Raw genomic sequence first — 16,096 nt, 5'->3', positions numbered from 1 at the left:
TGTGTGTGTGTGTGTGTGTGTGTGTGTGTGTGTGTGTGTGTGTGTGGGTGTGTGTGTGTGTGTGGGTGTGTGTGTGTGTGTGTGTGTGTGTGTGTGTGTGTGTGGGTGCGTGTGTGTGCGTGTGTGTGTGTGTGTGTGTGTGGGGAGGGGAAACTCTGTGTGTGTGTGTGTGGGGGAGGGGTAACTGTGTGTATGTGTGTGTGTGTGTGGAGGGGAGACTGTGTGTGTGTGTGTGTGTGTGTGTTGGGGTGGAGACTGTGTGTGTGTGGGGGGTAGACTCTACGTGTGTGTCTGTATGTGTGTGGGGGGGGAAGGGGAAACTGTGTGTGTGTGTGGGGGGGGAGAGACTATGTGTGTGGGGAGACTGTGTGTGTGTGTATGGGGGGGGGGGGGAGACTGTGTGTGTGTGTGGGGGGTAGACTCTGCGTGTGTGTGTGTGGGGGGAGGGGAAACTGTGTGTGTCTGTATGGGGGGGGGGGGGGGGGGGGGGGGGGGGGGAGGCCCGCGTTGCCGGGGGTAACGGGCCCTGGGCCTGCGGCTGCTCTCCCCGCCCCGTCCCCGGGGCCCTTAGGCCCGGCCCGGCCCGGCCCGGCCCGGCCCCCGCTCCCGCCCGCCCCCCGGCCCCGGGCCCGCACCTGTGATCCGGCGGATGAGCTGTGCGAGCGGCGCCAACACGTAGCACAGCAGCGCGCCCACCATCGCCGCCGCCTCCTCTCGCCGCCCGCTGCACCACTCGCCTCGTGCCCGCGCCGTGCCCGCGCCGCGCAGCCTCGCACCGACCAGCAGCCGCGCGCTCCCGGCGCCAGTCCTCGTACACCGGTAGTAACGCGCACGGTGTAAAAAGGTGCACCAGCAGCAACGTGCACGAGTAATAAGGTGCACGAGTAATAAGGTGCACGAGCAGCAACGTGCACGAGTAATAAGGTGCACGAGTAATAAGGTGCACGAGCAGCAACGTGCACCAGCAACAACGTGCACCAGAAACCAAAGATCTTATAGCAAAGCTCTGCTATAAGATCTTTGCCAGAAACCAAAACAAGGTGCACGAGCAGCAACAAGGTGCACGAGCAGTAACAAGGTGCACGAGCAGTAACAAGGTGCACGAGCAGCAGCGAGCAGCAGCGCGCTCCCGCGTACAGTCCATCCTGCACGAGTGTATAATGAGAGCAAGGAGGTCCCATCCGAATGGTGTAGGAAGGAACTGCAGATGCTGGTTTACACGGAAGATAAACACAAAATGCTGGAGTAACTCAGCGGGGCAGGCAGCATCTCTGGAGAGAAGGGATGGGTGATGTTTTCGGGACGAGACCTTTCTCCAGTCCGAATCAAAGATTATAGAGCGGATGGTTTCAATGAGATCTTCTCTCATCCTTCTAAACTCCAGAGTGTACAAGTCCAGCTGTTCCATTCTCTCAGCAGAAGACAGTACCACCGCCCCCACCCTCTTTTACACCCCTCCTGGCCACGATTAAATCCTCCCCACCCTCGAATGCTGAGTTAACTTTTACTACCTGGAACGTCGAGTTGCCAGTCCTGCCCTTCTAACAGCCAAGTCTCAGTGATTGCAGTGCCATATTCCCAGGTCCTGATAAATTACCTTATCAACAATAACATGAGGCCAAAGTCCAATATCAAATATTAATATATCAGGCTAAAGATTGTGGAACAATCACCAGAGAATTCGGAGCAAGGCACGCTGCAACCATGTGTACAAGAGGTTTATGGAGATGATGTAGAACAGGAACAGGCCCTTCGGCCCACAATGTCTGTGGTGAACATGATATAACCATATAACAATTACAGCATGGAAACATGCCATCTCAGCCCTTCTAGATGTGAGATGCCAAATTATTCTAACCCCTCTGTCTGCACATTGAATTGAATACTTTATTGTCACATGTGACAAGTCACAGTGCAAATCTTTGCAAGGTATGTGAATACTCGCCATATCAAGGGCATTTACAAATCCCCCCCCACCCCGTGCACCAGGTCCCCCTTTGCTCTTTTCCCCCCTCCCCCCTCTCATGGTGGTCTCCCCCCAACCCCGGGTCCTCCATTGTTCCTTCCCTCGGCAGTGGCGTCCTCACTCCCACCTCATCATTCGGTCGGCACCATCATCAGCCACCGCACCGACCTCTCCGCTAACGCTGCCGGGTCCTCTCCGTGGCGCCGAGAAGCAGTGCTAGCTCCACGGCTCCAGGCTGGTGTCCTGTCAGTCCAGGCAGGACTGGAGGCAGGGCAGGATTTACGTATGAGCTTCATAAGCTTAAGCTAAGGGCCTCGAGATCTAGGGGGGCCTCAGCCTCGCTCCGCCAAGGTGTATAAAACATTTGACATAGTGGCGTTTATATTCGTTGTCGGAGAGGAATTTGCTCCAAAGTTTGTTTGCTCAGACTGCTACTCAAAGACCAGATGCTGAAAATCCATTCTACGCGACTAAAAACTCCTTCACCATCACAGATCGCAAGTGCAGGACAAAGGAAAGGTTTGTAGTTTATTTATCCATTTTCCCCAGTCCCTGCCTGGGCGAGCCACATCTTCGCCCCCTCCTCGCGGCCTACCATTCGGATTGGCGCGGCCTTTCCTGCTGGGACCGGGCAGGGCTTCGAGCTGCAGCTTCAGCACAGAGGTACCATTGCGGAACGGCATGCTGAAACTCACCGTCCCACCGGGGCCTACCCACCTCACCGCCCCACCGGGGCCTACCCACCTCACCGCCCCACCGGGGCCTGCCCACCTCACCGCCCCACCGGGGCCTACTCTCCTCGCCGGCCCACCGGGGCCTACTCTCCTCGCCGGCCCACCGGGGCCTGCCCACCTCACCGCCCCACCGGGGCCTACTCTCCTCGCCGGCCCACCGGGGCCTACTCTCCTCGCCGGCCCACCGGGGCCTGCCCACCTCACCGCCCCACCGGGGCCTGCCCACCTCACCGCCCCACCGGGGCCTACTCTCCTCGCCGGCCCACTGGGGCCTGCCCACCTCACCGCCCCACCGGGGCCTGCCCACCTCACCGCCCCACCGGGGCCTACCCACCTCACCGCCCCACCGGGGCCTGCCCACCTCACCGCCCCACCGGGGCCTACTCTCCTCACTGCCCCACCGGGGCCTACCCACCTCACCGCCCCACCGGGGCCTACCCACTTCGCGGCCGCACTGAGGCCTACTCTCCTCGCCGCCCCACCGGGCCTACCCAACTCCCCGCTGCACCGGGCCTACTCAGCTCGCTGCCTCACCGGGCCCACCGAACCCCGCCGCCCAGCCGACCAGGACCTCCCATGCTTTGCCCGCTGACCCCGACTCCACTCCCCGCGGTCTTCCACCATTAACTCCACCAACCCTCGCCACACCATCGCTCTCCAGCAGCCCTCAGCCGTCACCTTACCTGAATCCTGGGCTCAGCACCGGGCCTGAAGCTTCCACGCTGCAGACTCCAACTCCTCTGGGTTTGACTGTGCTGAGTCCTAGTGCTAGTCCCCCTAACCCTGGTAACCTCAGTGGCTGTTCCACTGGGTCTTCCCCATCCCCCTCAAAACATGTGACCCCAGCTCTTCCCCACCCACACTACAGTCCTCATACTCCCTCGCCCCTGACCATCCACCACCCCACTACCAGACATCGCCTTGGCCTCACCTGCCTTCCTCCGGCCCCAACCCCTATCCTTGCCGTGTGTTCACGCCCTCTCGCCGAGATGATGGAACTCCGACGTCGGTACAGAAGAACACCCTCAGCGGCTTGGACTACCGAATCGGCCACTTCCTACTGGAGACCGTGGCTCCCGAAGTCCACAGGCTGAGCTGTCCGGAGATTCACGCTGGCGGCCCTCGGCAAAGGGATCCCAGGGCTCCGCGATATTGAAATCAGCGCGGCCCAAGGCTGGGAGCTCTGCAAACCACAACTCTGATGTTGAAGCAGCAGGCCCAACACTCCAGAGCTTCAAATGGCGATCCAGGTACTGCATTGCACGCTCCGCGGTGTATCCAATATGTATTTTAAAACCAACTGTTTAATGACAACATACAGTAGCGGGACTCGAAATTAGCAGTTGCCCGGGTGCCAATGGTGACCTAACGTCCCGCTGAACAGGCCCCCCTCTCTATCTCTCTCTCTCTGTCACTCTCCGTCTCCGCCCACCATCCGTGTCCGGGTCTCGGTTCTTCGCTCTCCGCTCGCTCCTCATCTGCCAGGATGGCAGGCCACCTTGCACATACGCACTGCCACGGCCTGCACATCCTCTCCATCACATACGCACAATTACGGCCAGCACCATCGGCCGTGGTTGTGCGCATATGCCGCCCTGCAAATGCGCACTGCAGGGCTGCCAACTCTCATGCATAGAGCGTGAGAATCACGCATTTGGCCAAATTCTCACGCTCTCACGCTGATCACAAATTTCTCATTCTCTGTCGTGAGAAATTCTGTGATCAATGAGAATTTCAAAACTCATATCAACTGCATGGGCCGCGGGTGCCTGAGAGCCGGGGCTGAGGGAGGAATGGAAGCAGAAGCAGCGGGCGGGTACAGATGCGGACGGGGAGCCGGGGCTGGCCAGTGTTTGTGGGGCTGGCGGGTCTTTGCCGGGCTGGCGAGTGTTTGCCAGGCTGGCGAGTCGCTCGCTGCAGCTCCGGACATGGAGCAGCCTCAGTGCAAGTGTCCCGGGCCGTCGGAGGCGTCGGAAGCGTTGCGCCGCTGCCGTGAAAGTGTCTGTGCCGAATTCGCCCTTTCTCACTCTCTCTCTCTCTATTACCTTCCCTCTCTTCCCATTGCTCTTCTCTCCCTCTCTTACATTTCCTCTCTCCCTCGCCCCCTCCCCTCTCCCTCACAGCCGGACTAGGAGTAGACTGGACACCCGAACTAGGAGCGGACTGGACTGGACACCCGGACTAGGAGTGGACTGGAGTACACCCAGACTAGGAGTGGACTGGAGTACACCCAGACTAGGAGTGGACTGGATATCCGGACTGGGAGTGGACTGGACTGGATACCTGGACTGGGAGTGGACTGGACTGGACACCCGGACTAGGACTGGACTGGATACCCGAACTAGGAGCGGGGTCGTGGCCAGGCACTGTTCCGCGGCAGTGAGGTGGTGCTGAATTAAAACAATGGAACCGTTCTGTTGTCCAACTGGTGTCTCATTGACTTTGGGGGGATGTGGAGGGAGGGGGTAGTCAGTCTCAGTCTCAATCTACCCCACGACAGAAGGGGGAGGAGTAGTGCAGTTTGATAGCCACAGGGAAGAAGGATCTCCTGTGGCGTTCTGTGCTGCATCTTGGTGGAACCAGTCTGTTGCTGAAGGTGCTCCTCAGGTTGACCAGCGTGTGATGGAGGGGGTGAGCTGTATTGTCCAGGATGCTCCGCAGTTTGAGGAGCATCCTCCCCTCCAAGAATATGGATAGGTGGATTGTACTGATTGTACAATAATTAGTGATTGGGGATGATCAGCCATGATCACATTGAATGGCGGTGCTGGCTCGAAGGGCTGAATGGCCTACTCCTGCACCTATTGTCTATTTTCTAAGACCACCTCCCATGAATCCCTGGATCTCTTAATTCTGTTAACCCTAAGAGCCAAATCTAACTTTTGAAAACATCCTGTGAATTGGCCTCCACTGCCTTCTGTGGCACAGAATTCCAGATTCACAACTCTCTGGGTGAAGAAGTTTTTCCTCATCTCCATGCTAATTGGCCTACCCCTTATAGGGGGGTTGCACGTAAGGTCATCGGGTTAAAGATCGTGATGCACAGAGCAGCTCAATCCATGTGGAGGACAATGCAGCCTCCGGCACACGCTGTTAATGCACGAAACGCATACTTTCTTACCTGTTAACAATATTTGCGCTGGAAATAATTGTGGAAATCGTGGTAACCGTGAGAGACATTTATCCTACTTCAGAATTCCAAAAGTGAGGAGAACTGGTGATAGAGGGAAGTGAGAGCTGAAGGGACAACAACAGCTAAAGTGGTTGGCGAACATTGGCCGTGCAGATATCAAGATTGAAAATATTGGGAATTATCGCGTTTGCTCACTGCATTTCATCAACAGAAAGACCTTATTTTTCTTGATTCCTTTGGTATCTAAAAGGTTTCAGCAGTGATAAGCATGGCTGTAAAATTTAAAAATCGCTCATGGTTCTCAAGTGGGTTTTTACATGCAAAATGAAACGCTTCTGAAGCTAAATTTATCAAATAAAAAAATCACAAACCATATGTGGGTTTTGAATTATATTTTACTCAGATGCAAGCCAAGGAATGGCATAATTGTTAGCTGTTAATTGGACATAATCAACCTCAGCAAACTGATATCTTTATTTTATTATTTATTATTTATTTAATCGTTTATTTCGAGCAGAATAAAAGAATAAAAAGCAAGTGTGAAACAGCATACAAAAAACAAAAAAACAAAACAAGAATATTTATAAAGTGTCATAAACAATATCTATAAATAAATGAAATCGTATGTATCCGAAAAGGAGCAGGAAGAAGCCAAAGATTATTAATTCCCATCCCTTATTCAACTGCTTATAATTATCTTGTACAAATTCAGCAGCTATATGTACACCAAATGTACACCAGCAGCTATGTGTACACCATATGTACACCAGCAGCTATATGTACACCAAATGTACACCAGCAGCTATATGTACACCAAATGTACACCAGCAGCTATATGTACACCAAATGTACACCAGCAGCTATATGTACACCAAATGTACACCAGCAGCTATGTGTACACCATATGTACACCAGCAGCTATATGTACACCAAATTATTTACATTTATACACTAATCAAATATTTACAAAGCCATACAAAAAAGAGAGAAGAAAATAAAACAAACCCTCATATACTATACAGTATCTTAGTCATATATACAACCCATCACCCAATACTCACCCTTCCCAATACAATCAGTATAACAAATATCCCACTCAAAATCACCTCTCATCCCAATACCCTTTAAAAAATGTGTTTTTGAACATCTTTTTAAACTGAATTATGTTTGTGCTAAGTTTTTTTCTCCTGTCCCAGACTATTTGACAAATTCAGCCTACAGATTGCTATGCACATACTTTTAAGAGTTGTTCTGGCATTGAGTTTTTTTTTTAATTATGTTCCCCTCACAAATTATACCCACCCTATCTTTCCATAAACAGTTTTTGTATATTTCCTGGAAGTAAATTATTTCTTGCTTTGTATGTGATGTGTGCAGTCTTAAATGTAACCAGATCGATGAACTTCATGTGACTTGAAGAATAATAAATTGGTATGTTCAAGATATCCAACGTTATTGATAATTCTTATTGCTCTTTTTTGTAATTTGCATAACAGCTGTAGGTTGGTTTTATAGGTGTTTCCCCATATCTCCACACAGCAACTCACATATGGCAATATGAGTGTATTATACAGAGTATGTAATGATTTGTGGTCCAGAATGTGTCTTGATTTTCCCAATATTACTATAGACTTTGCCAGTTTTGCTTTGACGTGATTTATACAGTGGCTTGCAAAAGTTTTCATACCCCTTGAACTTTTCCACATTTTGTCACGTTACAACCACAAATTTAAATGTATTTTATTGGGATTTTATGTGATAGACCAACACAAAGTGGTGCATAATTGTGAAGTGGAAGGAAAATGATACATGGTTTTCAATTTTTTTTACAAATAAAAAACTGAAAAGTGTGGCATGCAAAAGTATTCAGCCCCCCTGGGTCAATACTTTGTAGAACCACCTTTTGCTGCAATTACAGCTGCAAGTCTTTTGGGGTATGTCTCTACCAGCTTTGCACATCTAGAGACTGAAATTTTTGCCCATTCTTCTTTGCAAAATAGCTCAAGCTCAGTCAGATTGGATGGAGAGCGTCTGTGAACAGCAATTTTCAAGTCTTGCCAGAGATTCTCAATTGGATTTAGGTCTGGACTTTGACTGGGCCATTCTAACACATGAATATGCTTTGATCTAAACCATTCCATTGTAGCTCTGGCTGTATGTTTAGGGTCGTTGTCCTGCTGGAAGGTGAACCTCCGCCCCAGTCTCAAGTCTTTTGCAGACTCTAACAGGTTTTCTTCCAAGATTGCCTTGATTTTGGCTCCATCCATCTTCCCATCAACTCTGACCAGCTTCCCTGTCCCTGCTGAAGAAAAGCATCCCCACAGCATGATGCTGCCACCACCATGTTTCACAGTGGGGATGGTGTGTTCAGGGTGATGTGCAGTGTTAGTTTTCCGCCACACATAGCGTTTTGCATTTAGGCCAAAAACTTCAATTTTGGTCTCATCTGACCAGAGCACCTTCCTCCATATGTTTGCTGCGTCCCCCACATGGCTTGTGGCAAACTGCAAACTGGACTTCTTATGGCTTTTTTTCAACAATGGCTTTCTTCTTGCCACTCTTCCATAAAGGCCCGATTTTTTGGAGTGCACGACGTAATAGTTGTCCTGTGGACAGATTCTCCCACCTGAGCTGTGGATCTCTGCAGCTCCTCCAGAGTTACCATGGGCCTCTTGGCTGCTTCTTTGATCAATGCTCTCCTTGCCCGGCCTGTCAGTTTAGGTGGACGGCCATGTCTTGGTAGGTTTGCAGTTGTGCCATACTCTTTCCATTTTCGGATGATGGATTGAACAGTGCTCCGTGAGATGTTCAAAGCTTGGGATATTTTTTTATAACCTAACCGTGCTTTAAACTTCTCCACAACTTTATCCCTGACCTGTATGGTGTGTTCCTTGGGCTTCATGATGCTGTTTGTTCACTAATGTTCTCTAACAAACCTCTGAGGCCTTCACAGAACAGCTGTATTTATACTGAGATTAGATTACACACAAGTGGACTCTATTTACTAATTAGGTGACTTCTGAAGACAATCGGTTGCATTGGATTTTATTTAGGGGTATCAGAGTAAAGGGGGCTGAATACTTTTGCAGGCCACACTTTTCAGTTTTTTATTTGTAAAAAAATTTGAAAACCATGTATCATTTTCCTTCCACTTCACAATTATGCGCCACTTTGTGTTGGTCTATCACATAAAATCCCAATAAAATACATTTACGTTTGTGGTTGTAACGTGACAAAATGTGGAAAAGTTCAAGGGGTATGAATACTTTTGTAAGCTAATGTATGCGGTTTCCAGCAGATTGTGGTCTAAGATCACACCAAGAAACGTATTTTCATATACTCTTTCTATACATGTTAACTATTTTCAATTGTACTTGAGGGTTTGTTTTATGTTTTCCAAATAGCATAATCTTTGTTTTGCTTAAATTTAGAGACAATTTGTTGACATCAAACCACTGTTTTAATTTATTCATTTCTGATGTGATGACCTCAAAAAGCTGCTTCAAATTGTCACCGGAACAAAAGATATTCATATCATCGGCAAATAAAATCAATTTCAGTATATTTGATACTCTGCCTATGTCGTTAATGTATATTATGAAAAGCTTTGGACCTAGCACAGACCCTTGAGGTTCTCCACAAGTTATGTTCGTTAGTTGATGTTCACCTATTTCTACAAATTGTTGCCCATTTCTTAAATAGCTTCTCACCCAATCCAATCCAACCCCTCTGATGCCATACCTATCCAGTTTCATGAGTTTCATCTTTGAAAGGGAGTGGGTGTAAGTTGTCAGGACATTTTATTATTTTCCAAAATATACATCTCAATTGTTCTTGTTTAATGCCTACACAATTAATCACGTTTATTAATGAATTGATTATTTCATTACAGAACAGCCTGCAGCATGGAATGATGTTACCAATTTGGCACCAACTGTGAATATGGGGAGCGGTGATGACAATGAGCAGGGCAGACAACGTACACAAGAACGCTATGGGAGAGAGTATGAAGGCAGATTTGATCGCAGCTCAAGCATCCGTAACTCTGCAAGATGATCCAGGTAGGTATCGCCCGCTCCGCGGTGAATCCAGGGCCACGCGCCGAAGCTCTGGTCCGGTCTCCGGTCTCCGGTAGGAAAGGCCGCTCTGATCCAGTGGTAGGCCGCGAGGTGGAGGGCAAGGACGCGACTCGGAGAAATAGTTGCATCCTCGCCAGGAAGTGACTTGGAAACAGTTTCCCCCCTTACCCCTCCCCCCTCCGCTACATAGAAAAACGAAAGAATCCCCAAAACAAAACTGTTTAGACAAACTAAAATTAAAAAAAAGATAGGAAAAAACAGACAGGCTGTAGGTGGAGGCGCCTTCAATGCAGCGCCCCTAGTGGCATTAATGATTATGAGAACTTTGAACCGGAGCTGCAAGTACACCATCAAGTTGACATGGAAACACAAATACCAGTCAAAATGACAGTGGACACAACAACACAAACAGACATGTGTGCAGCAGGCATAACAGTACTGCAAGCTCAAGCAGACAATTACAATAAAGAGCTTGCTAAAGCAAGACAAGAAGCAGCCCAAATTGAAACATATAAGATTATTCAGGGTTTGGACACACTGGAGGCAGGAAACATGTTCCCGATGTTGGGGGAGTGCAGAACCAGGGGCCACAGTTTAAGAATAAGGGGTAAGCCATTTAGAACGGAGACGAGGAAACACTTTTTCTCACAGAGAGTGGTGAGTCTGTGGAATTCTCTGTCTCAGAGGGCGGTGGAGGCAGGTTCTCTGGATGCTTTCAAGAGAGAGCTAGATAGGGCTCTTAAAAATAGCGAAGTCAGGGGATATGGGGAGAAGGCAGGAACGGGGTACTGATTGAGGATGATCAGCCATGATCACATTGAATGGCGGTGCTGGCTTGAAGGGCCGAATGGCCTACTCCTGCACCTGTTGTCTATTGTCAAATTAAGTTTTCACAAGAAAGCTTTTCCCAGGACAACAAACAGGTTAAGTTCTACACGGGTTTACCAACGTCTGCTATTTTGATGCTGGTCTTCAATGATGTTAAGAACAAACTCCCCAGTAGACATTCACTAACACATTTTCAGCAGTTGCTGATCATCATGATGAAGCTCCGACTTGCAGTTCCTCATGAAGATCTTGTGTATCGATTCCTTGTTAGTGATTCCACAATATCGCGTGTATTCAATACTGGGATTGATGCCCTTTACGGCATAGCCAAGCTAATTGTTTGGCCTGAAAGAGAGGTTCTGTTGAAGACCATGCCTATGCAATTTCGGCAGACATTTGGAAAGCGTGTGGCAGTGATTATAGATTGCTATGAAGTATTTTGTGATAGACCTACGAGTTTAGAGGCGCACGCACAGACTTGGTCGAACTATAAACGCCATAACACCATCAAATTATTGATAATAATAACACCATGTGATGCTATTTCATTTTTGTCTGCGGCATGGGGGGGGGGGGGGGGGGGGGGGGGGGGGCAGGGACACAGATAAAACAATTACACTTTCAACTAACTTTTTTGACAACCTGCTCCCTGGAGATGTCATTTTATCTGATCGGGGTTTTGACCTAAAAGATGATGCCGGATTTTACGGTTGTCAAGCTGAAATTCCTGCATTTACAAGAGGGAAAGCACAACTATCTGCGCTGGATGTGGAAAAAACTGATGAATGAGCACATTTACGCATTCATGTTGAGCGTGTGATTGGTGATGTCAGGCACAAGTACCTATTTCTAAGTCATACTGTGCCATTGGACTACATGATGACTGTAGCATTGGCTATAGCATGTTAGCCAATTAGAATGCTTAGTAATTATAACCCCATCTAATAATAATAATAATAATAATAATAAATGTTATTGTCATTGCACATAAGTGCAACGAGATTTGGGTTTGCAGCTTCCATCCGACATCATAACTTAAGTAACTACTAAAATTTAGGTTTAGATACCCTGAGAACATGGTTTGTACAAAGAACATTACAACAGTAAAACAGTTCAAACAGACTAAAGTGCAGATGTGTCTGTGTGACGTGACCATCCGAGGGAGACAGTCCAGGGGGGTTGGGGGGCACTCAGCAGGGCCGGTTCAGAGCCGCTATAGCTCTGGGAATTGAGCTGTTCCTGAGTCTGGAGGTTCGGGCGTAGAAGGCCTTGTAACGTCTGCCGGAGGGAAGTAGTTCGAACAGTCCATTAAGAGGGTGTGAGGAGTCTTTATGGATGCTGATGGCCTTCCTGAGGCACCGTGTGTGGTAGATGCCCTCCAAGGCTGGTAGCGGTGTCCCAATAATCTTCTGCTAATTGTAACGTTCATAGTGTAAGATCCTGCTGCCCACTGCTTGTCAGTCTGAGTAGCAGAGTGAACGTGTGATGACCTGCTGTGTAATTGATGACATGAACAATACAGATGCTTGTGTTTCAACCAAGTGTGAGTTTGTGCTGTTTACAATGACCAACTCTGAAAGTCAAGTACCCAAAATTGGTAAAATTGCAAGGGTCTGTTGTGCAATTTTCAACTTAAATGAATCCATAGTCCCCACACTTGGTGCAGGAAGTTGTGGTATCATATGGGGTATATCATCATCATCCTTTATTGTCATCTTGCAAAGCAACAGTTGTACAGTGCAAAATGAGAAGATGTTTCCCAGTGAATACCGGAGCATCGCACATAAAACTTAAACATTTCACACATAAAATAAAAAAAACAATAAAAAACAATCCAGTTCCTGATAAAACAGTACGAATAGTTCAAAAAGGTCCAGGTAAAAGCAGCAACATTAAAATACAAGTAAAAACAGTCATAAAATGTCTAGGGCAGCTGATTTAAGTGGCCAGAGCCAGTGCCAGAGTTATTACTCAGTGCCAGTTATTAAACGGTCAGTGCAAAAGCAGCAGAATCAGGTGGAGTGACTGTTTAGCAGCCTCACAGCCTGTGGAATGTATATATGAACAAAACAAATTTCAAAAAAGTGACTTGGCTCATCAGCATTTATTATGGATGAAATTGCAAGTAATCACTTACAAAATTCTTAAGGGGTTGGACAGGCTAGATGCAGGAAGTTGTTCCCGGTGTTGGGGAAGTCCAGAACAAGGCGTTTTTTAATAGGTAGGAAAGTACGCGTTTCTTGCATTACAGTTTTTGCCCGTTGCTTGAACACGTTTTGCAAAACTTCGCTCATTGTGTCAAAACTCTACACACAAGCAAATAAGACACAACACTGGGAAATAAACCATTCACATCCATGTCAAATTGAAACTCTGCTATCGAAACCTAAACTCTGCTGTGAAAACCTAACAATCTTTTGTCAAAACGTCACTCTGATGACAAAATGATACACACTTGCATCATATGAATACACTTTCAGATCAGCAGCAACACACTAGTCTACTTTATATAAAACACTGCAGTCTTTAATTTTCACTGTTTTTATTCAGTTCCACAGAAGGCACGTTTTCACAACAACCAAAAAATCAAATACTCAATACAGTACATTGCAGTACTGTACTTCACAGTACTGTAAATTCAGTCAAAGCAAAAATAAAACAAAAATAAAACCAAAAATACACTATACTGTAAACACAGAAAAACACGGCAATCATTTGTAGGTGGGCTTATGGATCCTGCCGTCTGGTGGGGTCTGGCCACAGGATCTCATCCACACATCGCAAGCAATGTCTTCTCCCGCTAGGCATCGGGGAAAATATCCCCTTGTGTGCCGAATCCATCCATGGATTGACCTCACCTCAATGTCTCCGCAGGCATGTTCCATTGCCTGCAGAAGAGGCATGCGGGCATGTGGTTGGCGGTCATATACACGCTATCTCCAAGCCGAAAATAATTATTCTATAGGGTTTAGAAATGGCGAGTAAGGGGGTAAGTATACCACTTCAAATTGATTATGGTTGGTGAAACAGGTCCGGACCAGAGCAGCCCGATGGAAACTGACATTATCCCAGACAACAACAAACCTGGGCTGCTCTGGTCTGTCCTGTACAGCTATATTATGAAGAGCATCTAGAAATGAGATGATATGTTGTGTATTGTATGGACCTAGTTTTGCATGATGATACAGAAGCCCTCGAAAGCTTACGGTGGCACAAAATGAGATATTTCCCCCGCGCTGCCCCGGGCCGTACACAATTGCCCTTTGGCCAATTATATTACGACCCCGTTGTCTTGTTTTGCTAAGGTTGAATCCAGCTTCATCAATGTAAATAAATTCATGAGGCTGTGCAGCTCCATCCATGGCCAAGATTCTCTGTAACAAAAAATACATATTGTGGATGGCTATGTGGTACTGATACAATGGTACATATTCAGCTGTTACTGGATTACACCAATACGGTATTGTTAATGTAAAGGACTGTAACACTTACCTGTACATGTTCACGTCGAAGTCCTTTGACCCTGACACTGTTCCTCTCAAATGGGACCCTGTACAGTTGCTTCATGGTCATTTTGTGCTTTATCAAGATGCGTCTTATAGTGGTGATGCTTACTCGGTTTATGTTGTTGATCACTTGCCTATCTGCAAGTATTTGTTGCCGTAGCTGCTGGAGACGGATTGCATTGTTTGCTCTGACTAGGTCCACAATGGCAAGTTCCTGCTGTTGGGTGAACAGGCGTTGGCGTCCACCACCAGAAGGTCTTCTAGTCATTCTATAGCAAAATGCAACCACAAATTGTTATTGGTTTGCTTCTTTTTTACAGTACTGTATATACTGTACTTTACTGTATATACCATATACTGTACTGAAACATCTCAATATACGTAATCACGGTATGTTTCACAAAACTACCACTTTCATTCCAAAAGGAGGATTAGCCACCCTGCAATACAATACATGTGATACGGTAATGTGATATGGTACAGTACTGTAAATACTCTAGATACCATCTGAGTAGAGTAGAAAGACATACCTGTTTTCCAGTCGGAATGTCCTTATTATGGATGAAACTGTGCAACGGCTTAGATTAGGGTGGAATCTCTGCCCAGCTTCCCTCATAGTCAGGCCAATGTTTATGACATGGTCCACCAAAGTTGCTCTTATGTCATCGGAAATAATGGCCCGTGCATGGCCTCTTCGACCGCGTCCTCCTCTTCCTCTTCCTCTTCCTCTGCCTCTTGCTCTCCCTGCATCCATGCTTGCAAAGTTCTCAAAATGGCTTAACTGAGGCCTTTTTGTAGCTGGCTGATTGGTGTTCAGAATCAGAATCAGAATCAGAATCAATTTATTTGTCATTTGGACCCCTGGAGGTCCAAACGAAATGCCGTTTCTGCAGCCATACATAACACACAAATAGACCCCAGACACAACATAATTACATTTAACATAAACATCCATCACATAACTGTGATGGAGGCCAAATAAACGTATCTCTCCACTGCACTCTCCCCCCCCCCCCCCCCCGATATCAGAGTCAAAGTCATAGCCCCCGGCTGGCGATGGCGATTGTCCCGCGGCCATTAAAGCCACGCCGGGTGGTGCGAGGTCGCACACCGGGTCTTGATGTTGGAGCCCCCGGCGTGCGCTCGCAGAGTCCGCGGCCATTCCAGCCGCGCGGGGCAGCGGTGTCAGGCCCCGCTCCAGGAGCTCTTCGACCCCGCAACTCGGGCGGGAGAAGTCGCCGCAGAAGCCCCGAAAAGCGGTCTCCCCCCAGGGAGCCGTGGGCTCGGCGCCGTCGTCCACAGACCTGTAGAGAGCCTCCGACTCTCCGGCAGCAGCAGCAGCAGCAGCAGCAGCAGCATCAGCAGCAGCAGCGCTCCTCCACCGCTCCGGACCCGGCCAGCCCCGCGACGGTGAGGCGAGTCGACACCTGAGTCCCCGGTCTCTTCCTGTTGGAGGCCGCTCCTCGTTACGGCCTCAACGACGACTGAGACCCGACGAGAAAAGGTCGGGTCTCAGTGCAGGGAGAGATTCAAAAAGTTTCCCACTCCCACCCCCCCACACACACACCCCAACATAAAATAACAAAAACTACACAGAAACACAGACAAAAAATAATAAAAACGCGGACAGGCTGCAGAGGCCGCTGCTGGCCAGAGCCGCGCCGCCTACCGGAGTGTTGTAAGTAAGTATTTTCAGGTGTGTCTCTTAGTGTTTTCAATTACCCGATGTGTTTTGTGTTTTGAATAGCTGTGTCTTCCCAATGGTACCCTGAGATTTCATTTTTGAACAAAGTGTCTTATGTATGAAATAGTGTGTAGTGTGCAGGAGCAAGTGTGTTGCAGAATTGTAA

At 48.1% G+C, this 16,096-nt stretch overlaps 2 protein-coding genes across 3 annotated transcripts in view; both read right to left on the bottom strand.

Annotated features, from left to right (window-relative positions):
• The window catches only part of LOC129700060 (protein angel homolog 1-like), a 32,851-nt gene extending 32,077 nt beyond the window's left edge, over nucleotides 1-774 (bottom strand). For both annotated transcript variants that reach the window (XR_008723977.1, XM_055640237.1), the window contains exon 1: nucleotides 636-774. Coding sequence is in view for 1 of the 2 variants with exons in the window: in XM_055640237.1 (XP_055496212.1) it covers nucleotides 636-699 (64 nt within the window). In the remaining variant the exon portion in view is untranslated. The remainder of the gene's footprint in view (nucleotides 1-635) is intronic.
• A 1,323-nt stretch (nucleotides 775-2,097) lies between these two features.
• Nucleotides 2,098-15,710, bottom strand: LOC129700589 (uncharacterized). The gene is made up of 6 exons (XM_055641206.1): nucleotides 14,777-15,710; nucleotides 14,233-14,515; nucleotides 13,947-14,114; nucleotides 5,037-5,090; nucleotides 4,133-4,323; nucleotides 2,098-2,227 (listed from the first exon to the last, which is right to left on the bottom strand). The coding sequence occupies exons 1-6, from the start codon at nucleotides 15,406-15,408 to the stop codon at nucleotides 2,098-2,100; spliced, it is 1,458 nt and encodes a 485-aa protein (XP_055497181.1). The 5' UTR covers nucleotides 15,409-15,710.
• Between the last annotated feature and the right edge of the window lie 386 nt (nucleotides 15,711-16,096).

Source organism: Leucoraja erinacea, chromosome 9, assembly GCF_028641065.1.
Source record: "Leucoraja erinacea ecotype New England chromosome 9, Leri_hhj_1, whole genome shotgun sequence".
NCBI classification, from domain to species: domain Eukaryota; kingdom Metazoa; phylum Chordata; class Chondrichthyes; order Rajiformes; family Rajidae; genus Leucoraja; species Leucoraja erinaceus.
The sequence above is the reverse complement of the archived record's forward strand: the minus strand, read 5'-3'. Positions and strand labels throughout refer to the sequence as shown.